General features: G+C 39.7%; 1 protein-coding gene across 1 annotated transcript in view; it reads right to left on the reverse strand.

Annotated features, from left to right (window-relative positions):
* chm (lysine acetyltransferase chameau) overlaps positions 1 to 12,341 on the reverse strand; it is a 290,705-nt gene that overhangs the window by 59,434 nt on the left and 218,930 nt on the right. The window contains exon 8 of the mRNA XM_071598473.1: positions 3,260 to 3,353. Within this exon, the coding sequence (XP_071454574.1) occupies positions 3,260 to 3,353 (94 nt within the window). The remainder of the gene's footprint in view (positions 1 to 3,259; positions 3,354 to 12,341) is intronic.

Consider the following 12,341-nt stretch of genomic DNA (forward strand, 5'->3'; position numbering starts at 1 on the left):
GCAATACTCTCATATCTTTCGGTGGTACAGCAAAGAGAATTGAAGTAAAATAAGTCTAGTACATCATATCATGAATCCTTTTAACATCGCAACATTCGCGATCAAAATAGCCAATTTTAAAAGAAGAGATTAAGCGTGACTGGTATGTTGGGAGTCCCTTAATTCACGAAGATAGCAGGCAAGATTAAGACTTATAGACACGGAAAGAACACCCGACACTGATGACCAGACCGAGAAAATTATAATGTTCCCAGATTAAAATCGCAGAGCCGATCACCGTGATAAAATAAAAGAAAAAAATATTGTCACAGACATTTTCAAATACTCATTCTTGACTCGCACGATGCACTAGCATAACAAAATGGAACGTAAGCACCAGAATATAGCATTTTTACGAAGAGTATTACATACTCGTATATCTTGTATACAGGGATGTTTTAACGTGTTTGTGCACATGCGAAACTGTATTTTCATATGCAAGCATGAACTCATACTTGAGGATGAATGGCTTATGCCCGAACACAAACCGTCACACATCCTCTCGGCAGCTTGCGGGCCACTGACGCCCTCTATACATATGATAGTCATAGTCCTCGTATGTATGATAGTAGAGAACTATAGGCGAAACCATCATGCTAACACCACGTAAGTCACCTATTGGCTGATGATGCAACACCCGCTAACACACGCCTCTATGGCGATTTGTTTGACTATATGCACATGTAGGTGGACTCTCGCAGGGAGATGGCCAAATATCAATGACTTCACAGCTCTTCACCGCCAAAACCAAAGTAAGACGAACGCAATAGTTACATAACACCTTCCCCGACAGGTCTCATATACGATATCTGCCATGCATGCTAAATCTCACCAAACCAAAGCAAAAGAAAAGGAAAAAAACCCCATTCCTTTACATTTCAGTGGGCAAGGTCTATCCACAGACCATGGGTTTAGCTTCATTAGCATGGACCATTATAACCGTACATCACCTTCCTCAAGTTTTCCATGGCAACGCAACCATGATGCTCTGGACTTGGTCACGGTCTATATGCTAAGACCGTGGCGTTGGTCTAACACGTCGAAGCTAGGGTTACTCCTGTTAATTAAGGTGAACATGCACACCGCGCCCTAACCTCATGGCTTGGCACAACGCTTCCGCTAATTGCAAATTCGGAGTCCAGGCAGGGCAACTTTACCGTGAGGCATGTTGACGATTTAAAGATACAATGCTGGCGATGATCTGCACTTCACTAAAGGTGAGCATCGTTACTTGCTCACGGAAAGTGTACAAAATGCCATTCTGGAAATCGTTAGCGTCACTGATAATACACATAAATTTATAGGAAGTCGACCAACTCGCAGATAATGATTATGGTATACTAGAACTACTCCTAAAATCGAACATAGCTTTTTCGTTTGATGTCAAGGTTTTAAAATTGAGATAAAGGATACATGAGTTACCGGCAATTTGAGAAAGACGCGAGAGAGAACGACGATAACGCTTGTACGGCAAAACTCAATGAAAGCAAGACAAGGAGAGAGGAAAATACGGTAATTACTGAAAGATCTTTCTACCCTCAGGAACTGATACCAGGTCGTCGACAAGGGAAGCTATTACATGAAGCCGGTTCCCTACGTCTATCTTGAATCCAATTAGGTTAGTAAATAAAGAATAAGGGGAGAACGCTTGTTTTTTTCATTTGCCTCTTTTGTTAGGTCTCTCACTTCTCATGCCAATTACTGCCCGAGGTTTACAATACATACAAATACCAGCCGAAGTTCTATGAAATATATAATTAGTTTCTTCTGTAGAGACGATTACGTTGCCATTTTCCAAAATGACAGAACATGACCTTGGTCTGTATGCAATTATTAATCACGTGCTCCGCCTGGGTGGGAATTAACTATAAGAAATATATATATATATATATATATGTATGTATATATATAATATATATGTGTGTGTGTATATATATATATATATATACACACACACACACATATACACACACACATATACACACACACAAACATACATGCACACATAAAACCCTGATGACAAAACAATGAGGACACGTGGGAAATTATGGACACCCCAAGAGAAAAAAATGTTTTGTACCTCACGGCAAGCACAAGAAAAAATCATGAAGTTTCGCGAATATTTGACAAACGCTTACTAAAACCATGAGTGGGAGCGGAAAACATTAACAAATCACGAAGAGATACATTTCCGATACAATGCCCTGGGATCAAAACTCATTCAATACCCGATGTCAAAAAAGAAGAACTCCCTAAAATTAGTCTATAGATACTGTTAGAAAATAAATGGATGCATAAATAAAACTTCGATGAAAACCTCTCCTGAAAAAAATGGAACACAAAATGTAGTGAGTAATTAGAATCGTTTTGGAGCATGATTAATGCATGGCTTGTGAGTGATACACTAGTTAAATTTGAAACCTAGCTGTCTTATAGTATTTAAGTATCTCCTGGCCAAACGCTTTTTAATATAAGTACTCCTGAATTTTATTTTTTTTAATTAGACTTATGCCGTATGTCGACCAGTTCAAGTTGACGCAGATCCATAGAAAATGGACGTTTCAAAAATGAAACTAGATCAAACAAAACTTCGCGAAAACACACAAGTTTACTTCTAAAATGTATACTAATATTTGGAACTAACTTGACGGGGTTATCAAGACCGAAGAAACTATGAAGAAATAAAAAGAGGAGTGCGCTACACAACTATAGCACGTAAGTCTTCATTTTATAATCAATGAACGCAAATTGAAAGCCATCTGGTTCATTCGAGAGAGCCTAAAATATTAACTCGCGACCAGCTAAATCTTATTCTTTTCATCAGCTAACAAATCGACCGAGTTAACTGTTTTTATGGTTTCATGGCATTTGTAAATTACTAGGTAACATTTATAACTAATATGCATACTTCGTTCTTTTATAAGCCCCTCTCCCCCTCGTATTCTCCTCACAATTTATCTTCGTCGTTGTCAGAGGTAAAAAAAAAAAACTTTCGATTTAATTATGAAAAATAGAGTAATACATTACTTTTTTATTTAAGAGCATTCAATTTTCTGGAATACCAATTAATACCTTAAAGGTGGTGTCGGAGTTGCACAAAGATAATACTCTTAAAGACCCCAAAAATAGGACTCATACATAGTCTGTGGCAAACGTAAAAGAACATACACCGTTCTTACAGGCAGGATACACTCAGTTGAACTGAAAAAATCATACTCACTAAAATCGATGAGAAGGCGTCCATATCCTTGCCTCTGGTAAGGCGGGAGCGTCAGGATACACGACACATTGTAGTTCAGAAAAGAGTTTTTTTCCTGTAAAAAATAACAAGGTATTTGAGCACTCTTTCGAAATCCAATTCATGGTACAACTTATTAAGAATTAAACATCAGCAAAAATCATCCCTTAAAATGTAAATGAGAAGTATATAATTATGTTTCATACATTTCCCTGGATTGGAAAAAAATAAAAGTACAATGAAAATACGGGTACAATATCCCATTAGGAGCGGTCAAAGGATAGAAATCTAACCTGGCCTCCTTTGTATACGAAATAAGAAAAATCTCTTGTACAATTACATTAGTAGAATATCCTGTAAGAAACTGAAAGGTAGCATGATCGACGAAACTAATACGCGAATAAATATAATTTATGGTAATTTTACACGCAAGTTTATGTAATTATACGGCTACAAAATCAGCAGCACCTGTGGTTGAATCTCTTTCAAAATCAATAGTTAATGTTACAAGCTTGCCCTATCACTCAAAAACACAACATTTGGCACCCGAGGCCTCATCCAAACACTCACTCAACTTCTCTCTCAGCCTAAACCGCAAGCCCTGCGTGCCATTCCCGGTGTCCTTTTTTCACCATAACTTTCGCCATTAATTTCAAAAGGAAAACTGTAAATATTTTAGGCAGCGGGACGATTGAGGCATGCAAAAATGAGGCAGAAAATATATTAATTCACAAGGATATGTTTCAGCAGCTGGTTACATTTTAGTTCAGAATTTCATTTTCTTTCTCTTCTCTCGTTTTTCTTGTCACCACTCCCATCGGCCTTATGGCTCTCAACATGGCGTTACACTTAACAATATAGTATATCACGAATGAGAACATATCTCCCCCGAAACTCCCTCTAGGTATTGTTCGTGCCAATGCCTAAATGTACCTAAATTAGCAATATCGCTCCACCAACAATTGTTCGTTCAATCGGTCTACATTTCTTTTCCTCTGAACAGCGCTCACTCCAATACTTCCTACGCGCATCATCCGCTATTTTACCTACTTCCTCATGAAGATCAACAATCCGTCACTACACACCGATCTCATCGGTGTGATTCTAAGGAACTCCGTCAATCTACTTCAATTTTCTTAGGTTCAGGCGGGTATTCGAGGCAGTCCCTTTCTTTATTTAAGCAGAAAAATAAATAGGCTCCAATATGTAGGGCTGATAATCATTAAGTGGTTGATTTCGCTCTTTTGGCAAGTGCATGAGTAGGTCATAACCTCTATTCATAGAGATATTGCGTTCATTTATTTGTCTGAATAATTTTAAAATACGATTTATTCAGTTTTAACCATGTCCGATTGTACCAGAAAACTTTCAGCATTTTATTTTTATATTCTAGGGACTAGTGGCGCTGTTGTCTAGTGGGTGGAGCGTTCGGCCACACACCAGAGGGTCACGGGTTGAGAGCCCGGGTTATGGCTATGGACAACCCCATTGAAACCCATGTCGCCATTTCTCAGGACACGACAACTTCGAAGAAAACCGCAGGTGGCGCGAGAAAAGGAACTGGTCCGCTGAATGTGTGAATTTCACACGCCTTGGGGTTTAGCTCGAGGTGAGGTCTACACTAACCAATCAAAACCAACCTTGGATGCCTTTGGAGACAAGGTGGAGAATAGCCGGTCAACACGAGCGGCGACGACCCGATTCGAATGCGGGAGGGCCATGCGATGGACAAGAGTTGGAAACTCGAGCCGCTGCCAGAAGCTGAACACCACAAGACCTACATAAATTCAGGACTAAGGAAAGGATTTCTGGGACTAGCGTCAACGAAGAGTGAGAGGGAAGGCACAGTGCCACTTCGGTGTGTGCTACCGGAAATGAATTAAATGAACCCATTCTGATTTACAACTGTCCTCATTAAGCAATGTGAGTGGATTAGATTTGCTAAATAATACACGCAAGTTTTAGGATTGAATTACAGGTTTCCTCTTGGAGAGTAAAGCGAAAATAATCAGAAAGGGATAAATTTCACATACTTTCTAACGAAAATACTGCTAACTATGAATATAGTCATCATAAATCACATGAAACAGCGAATTTTACAAACAACTTTACACATTCAGGGAAAGTGGTCAAGCGGAATCAGAATTTATAGATTTAAGGAGAGCCTTCAATTAAGATTACTCCATTTTAGAACGCCCAGGCGGAAGGAGTCACTTCGACGCTTCGTAGTGATTAAACGGTGAAAGCTAAGCGCATTCAACAGATTTATCGCAATCGCTTTGAAATTAATATTGCACATGGAAACTTGAAAAATGCAAATGACCCTTCAATCTTTTTCTGGCACCGAAGAGGGAATTATTAGTGGTAACTCGATCCCTACTTGAGGTGGTTCGTGGAGGCCACTTTGAGTGAGTACGCCGTCCGTCGGATGGGACGTTAAGCTGCGGACCCCTTGGCGCCATTCGTAAAGAGTAGGCTAATGCCGACGCCGGGTTTCTCTCCACCCTTCATCCTTTCCTGTCCATGCCCTATGGCGCAAATTACCTCAGCTGTCGGTCGCCTCCCCTAAATAATACTACTCATTCTTCAATCGAACAACAGAACAAATTTTGAAAATCAACTACCGGAAACTAACAACCAAGCTGCCATTTATGATATTCCTCGCTGGAGCCCCAACAACCACTACCATCCTCGGGGGCGAGGTATGGCGTAGATGCTGATGAATATTTTAGCTAGAGTCATTCAGCCAAAGATTTCATCCAATGATAAGAATTGCGAGATTGGATTGCTTGCGATATTCTTGAACTGCAGGAATAGCATGCCTATGGTTGTATTGTCGGTGAGTCTGGATTGAAATCGCGGAATTGGCGCAATGGGACTTCAATATTTCGGTTCAAGTACCGCAAACACGCACACGCTGTTTTAGTACCATATTACTACCATGATAAGGATCTGTTTAAATTTCGTGAGGAGAATGCTTAGAGTGTATGCACACTGTTCATGCCTCTCGGATAGAATCAATTTCCAACGTAAACCTCATGGATACCCTGCTGAGTCGGCTATTTCCACACTCAGGTTTACCTTCGCCAATCCTGCACGCCTTACACCTGCCTATCCCTCGTAATCCAATCGCAAATTTGAACGCCCGATTATTGGGTTTGGCGAAAGTTTTTAGGCGAACCAGGAAGGATTATGTTATTAAGTTTTTTTTAATCGTCCTGGTCGCCCAAATGGAGTTTCTATACACTTTTCATTTTGGAGATCAAAGGCATGGATTTCATTTGCACGCATTAAAGAGTTAATCTTTGTGAGAATAATTAGTCTTCAAAAGCTTAGTTAAAAGGGCGATTTTGATTTTTAATGACTGCGAAACATGTCAAGACTAAATTTATCTATCTCTCGGGAAAAATAAAAAAGGATAATATAGTGCACTCAGCCTTGCATATCATTGTATGATATTAACTGGCCATTGGCCAAAAAATGTCGGCAGTGAAAATATATACGATTGTACAAATATAAAAAAGCTCTCTATTTATTCATCGTGCCATTCAGCACAGAACGTCAGATACCCACGGCCTGGACTAAACAACTGGATCTTTAAAGAAATCATTTAATCAGACCGTTGTGTGAATATCGAAAGGAGACGTACACATTAAAGATTAACTTTCATAAACATTCATTTTACTTGAATAAAATGAATATTCCGTCGATTGAGAATACAACAAGGGCTGGCATTAGTGTAGCCATTCACTGGAAATGACGACAATTAATGGAATGCATCTGAATTTGGAGATTCGACGGTAACTAAATGAGATAAGTAACTAAAACAAATTAATAACAAGGAGAAAGTGATAAATGAATAATAAATACGGAATATATAAAGATACCGTATAAATAATACATAAAATAACATAATAGAAGAGATGTAGAACCATAAACACATTTACCAACCCGAGGGTCAGTTTTCTAGGTGATGGTCGTTTTTACCCAAAACCAAGCCCAACGGCATACGCATGAAATGTACACCATCTACCCTGAAAATTTCAGGGTAGGGGGCATGCAGGTTCCTTTCCCTATGCCGCCTACAGTTTCCCAGGCAGACCGGGTGCCCATAAAAGTTACACAGTTTCAGTAAAGCTGAGGTTACCCAGAGGTGTGTCCGGGAATTGAACTATGGCCCTTCTGCCAATAGTCTAACGCTCTACCCCTGGACTATTTAATTAAAAATAAATCAAATTATTCATATGTTTCAAAGATTTCATATTTCGAGCAAAGCAAAATTACTTTTGGAACACGCATGTCGTGTAGGGAGAGAAAACATGCAGGGTATTAAACCATATAATGGACGCATGAGTATAACTATTACCCCAGTATTCGTCGTGCACAGTAATTTTCTCTAAAGACATTGCGGGCTTGAGCCGGCACATTGCATAGCAGTCACGCTCAAACGTTGTGCAATCATGAAACGTAGCGAATTTCGAACTTAATGGCGGTCGCGCGGGGGGCACTCTGCACTGCTTCTCCTTCGTTCGTGTCCCGGCCAAGCCCCTCGTGTCCACCGTTCCTGCAGCCACCCCCTTAATCCCTCCGCGGCTACCCCTTTCCCCCGGCGAGCTAGAGAAGTTGGTGTAGGGTGAGCACGGATGGGGGTGGGATAAGAATGGCAAGGAGGGAGGGATGGGATTCGGCGGGAAATTCAGCAAGTCACGCCGGAGACGACCGGTTTCACGCGTCTGTGGCAAAATGCAAGCGCAATAGCGGAGGAAGTGATCGCCGCCGAAGGCCGGGGGAGGTAGGGAAGGCGTCTGGGGGAGGGTGGAGGACGGGTGCAGGGAGTGAGGGAGGGTTCAGTGCAGAAGGGAGAGAGTGCCAAGGACGAGCCATCGTTGTTGCGAAGCTTGGCCATCGCTGCTCTCCTCAGCTGCCCTCCTCTATGAATGTGGAGGGGTTGGGAAGTGAGAGATTGGAGAGACCTAGACAGCCAGAGCTATTGGTAGACGTCCTGTCCTACCAACCCACGGACTACTCTAAGGATCGAACGTCCATAAAGACTACTATGGGGAGAGGGTTGCTCGTAGATATAGGAGAAGAGGATGGAGCCTAGAAGTGTACTTGTGGAATGCAGCGTAATTAAGGAACGGTCTCCTTGGGCTAGTTCAGTAAACACCTATATAAGTAGATTATATCCAGCAGTCCACCTCGGGAAAAAAGCACAATCTGTATTTCAACACAACGCTTAACAAATATGTTAAAACATAAGCCCGGAAAACGGAATAAATTAATTTATTCACTAGAACAGAGGAAATTACTTATGAAATGACAAGAAAGCTTTTAAAAATCAAAAACCGTCATTAGCTATTGTACAAGCTTATTAATTTCTCAAATTATTTTCACATTAATAACCCAGAGTTGCGACATTGTATAGGCTCTTCCATGACAGAATTTCTATTTTCCTAGAGAAATTTCAGCAAGAAAGGCCTGACAGAGTACAAAATTCATTCTCCAATATTCCAACTAGTATAGTGTTAGCACTAGTACCCCTACAAAGCAGTCAGATTCAACGTATTAGCCTGTAAGATTGTTTTCTGCGGTGTTCAACTGTCGTTTTCTAAGGTGGTGTTTCTGTGATCAATAAATATAAATTTAAAGTTAAAAATTAATTTAGCACACACACTGCCAACCAATATCCAATTCAAAGTATCAGAGCACGTGTAGTTTCTAAATTAATGTCTGACAAAGCGAAGTGACCGCAAGCTTACATATTACCACTCAGATATACGAGGGTAATTCCAGAAGTACCCGACCCTGCGAAGAAAACAAAAATTTTGGAAAATATGTATTTATTTTTCAACATAATCTCCTTTCAACACTATAAACCTTTCCCAGCGATGTTCAATAAGATCGATACCCTTTTTATAATAAGTACTGTCTTGATCCTCAAAATATCCATTAACTGCCGACATCACTTCTTCACGGTTGGAAAATATTTGACCACCGAGCAGGGTTTGCGAACAGAAAATAATCCAAGGGAACTAAATATGGCGAATAGGGTGTATGAGGTATCAATTCAAACTCTGATTCATGAATTTTGGCCATTGCAATAACGGATTTGTGAGCTGGTGCATTGTCTTGATGAAAGAAAACTTTCCTCTTAGCCAAATGCAGCCACTTTTGCTTGATTTCTTCGCTAAAGCGTTGCAATAAGTTCTACTTTAATACTCGCCGGTGGTATTTTTCCCTTTTTCAAGATAGTCAATCTCACGCGCATTCCAAAAAAAACAAACAAAATATTTTTCAAACAACTACCGCAATCCCTAGGTCAGGCCGGCGGCTACTTCCTATGTACTTGCCTTCCAACCGGTAGTTTTAGCTGGGTCTCTCATTTTGCAACTATATTAGGCAATACAGGAACCGACCCATATGATAAACGCATGAAATATCAAACTGGTAGCTTACTAACAGCTAAAGAAGCAAATTTTAGCTCAACGTCATTTTTACTTGTTCTCAATATTGTTCGTAATGATCAACGACAATTATCGAGTCAATACCGAGAACCGCGTCATGCACGATGACCCACAATTTGAGCATACTACTATTACTGATGAATTCATTATATCGAATTCCGAGGTTTGTAAATTCATAATTACTTAAGGCAGGAACATGGAGTTGAACCGGAAATCTTCACTTCAAATCGGACACTCAAACGGTTAGAGTGGTGGTAATAAACAATAATTCGCATCTTGAAAGCCAAAGCTTAATACCTCACCTCACTCCATTTTAGTCGAAGATATTCCTAAGGCTAATGCCTATTAGAACTACCGCTCACAGGACACTACACACATCCATTAGTGGAATCATCGCATTAAAAGGGCGAGCATTTACCAGAATGTTTCCAGGCTAAAGGGAGGATGACCGGCAGCCAATCATCCACCGTCGGCCAGGTGGCTCTATTCTCTGCTCGATGCCCATCGGAAATTGCACAAATTCCTTTCCCGCGCCCCCTTTCGACGAGAGAGGAAGGGGAGGATGGGGAGTTGGAGAGAGCGAGACGATCCCGACTCCAACGCCATAGCACGCCTCTTTCCAAGCAAAGAAATTCACTATACACGCAAGGATGGCAGGTGCATCTACGTTTCCGCTCTCCACGCGATCAGATTTCCTCGGCTTTGCATGTGTGCGCGCGGTGGCCAAGGAACCGACCCAATTTCCGTTTAATGGGCAACCTGGAGTAGTACATGCATTACACGGCCAGCGACGAGTGAGAGTATTTCCGATAATATACGAAAGAGGGGATTAACAAAGACCAAGGGATGGCAACCAACGCATAAAATGGGACTTCCTCCGTGCTGGTGAAGATCATGCCCGCGCAAAGACATCACAAAATCGCCTTTCGCTCAAGGTGTTTCGCCCAAAGTAGAGGGAATCATTTCTAAATTAATTTATTCGTTACTTCGTTACAGATAATGTAATTCATTAGGAGTCAAAAGATGGAGGGCGGGTCAAGTTTTTTAAGAGATGAGCAGAAAACTGCCACGAGGCAAACGGTGGCGCTGATGTTGTTTGTTCAAAATGGCGTCAGACAAAGAGATAGAGCGTCAATTATTTAGTTTAAAGTTTTAATTTATAAGAAGTGCCAAGTCACAGGAGTTAATTATGGGAATGATCTGGACTAAGAGCGATTAATATTTAAACAATGGACAGTGAAAAATGGCAAAAATACATTGCACTGAATTAATTTAGTGAGCGTTTAAATTTAAGTTCATTTCAAAGGGATACTTTTATTTTAGAAAATAATGTTCCACACTATTTTCTAAAATTTCACATTATTATCCAAACTATGAACAATTATGGTATTCTTTCATTAAAATCGTTTAATGAGGGTTCGCTAAAAACTCAAAATAATGGTATTCGGTCCACCATGAATTTCGATAAATTCGACAAGGAGTCATCAAGAGACGGTCAAGGTTACCTAATATTATATTTTTCAAATAGCAAGCTTGCTAATAATGAAAACATGTAAATTACAACATAATTAAAACAAACACGTAAATTAAATCAAATATGCACTAATACCAAATCAATGAAACGTTACGGAAATTATGGTTTCAAGACAAATATTATCACAAGATGTTCTTCTCAATATTAAGTAAAAAATAAAACAAAAAGGTAATTGTTCGACGAGATGAAGTAAAAGTTTAAATAATATTGATTTTCACTGTATTTAATCACATTATTTGTAAAATGCTGAGATTTTTTTCTTACTTAAGTGGCACCTGCCTTCATTCCAAGAAATTGGCTCTGCAGGATCAAAAGGACTTTATCTCCAATGTATTTCTTTCAACTATGTGACCAAAATACAATTTACGGAGTAACTGTATATTTGCTAGGCAAACCTTGCTCCCTTTGAGTAAAAAATACTTCAATTGTTTGTATTATGTAATTATACCAAATAGCAGGTGGGACTGCAGTATTTGGAATTTTTTTGTTAGATCTAGATAATGTAACAAGTATAATGTGACGAACTCACAAATAAAAAATACTCATCAATTATGATGTGGCTAACCTAAAGGCATATTAAAATTATTTCGCAACCGGTTGTTATATAATTTAAAACTTTCCTTAAATATTACTTTTTAAATGAAAACAGTCACAAATGATACAGATATTATAATATTCTATATTTTTGAAAGAATAATGACTATGAGTCCATCAAAACCATCGGCAAAAATATGTCTTCTTTGCTTGTCACTCATGCCCTAATGCCTGTAGTTACAATAAGTTATTCCGTCAAACCATTATATTTGTAATTCAACTTGGTTACCATAACAACCTTTAGGCATCACGACAGAAAGTCAACTCGATGTGAAAAATAAGAATATAACACGCATTGACAAAAGTGCACCGGAGCGCCTTCTCCTAACGCACGGGATGGCGTCAAGGGAAAACATTTTACCCGATATTCGGTCGTCGCAATGGTAAATAACCGGGACACAACTTCCATGCCGTGTTAGGCATTCAAATGACGCCTGGCCTTCTTAGATTCCGCTAGAACAATCTCTCTTTA

Source organism: Hetaerina americana, unplaced genomic scaffold (genome assembly GCF_022747635.1).
Source record: "Hetaerina americana unplaced genomic scaffold, ioHetAmer1.1.p SCAF_10, whole genome shotgun sequence".
Classification (NCBI taxonomy): Eukaryota; Metazoa; Arthropoda; class Insecta; order Odonata; family Calopterygidae; genus Hetaerina; species Hetaerina americana.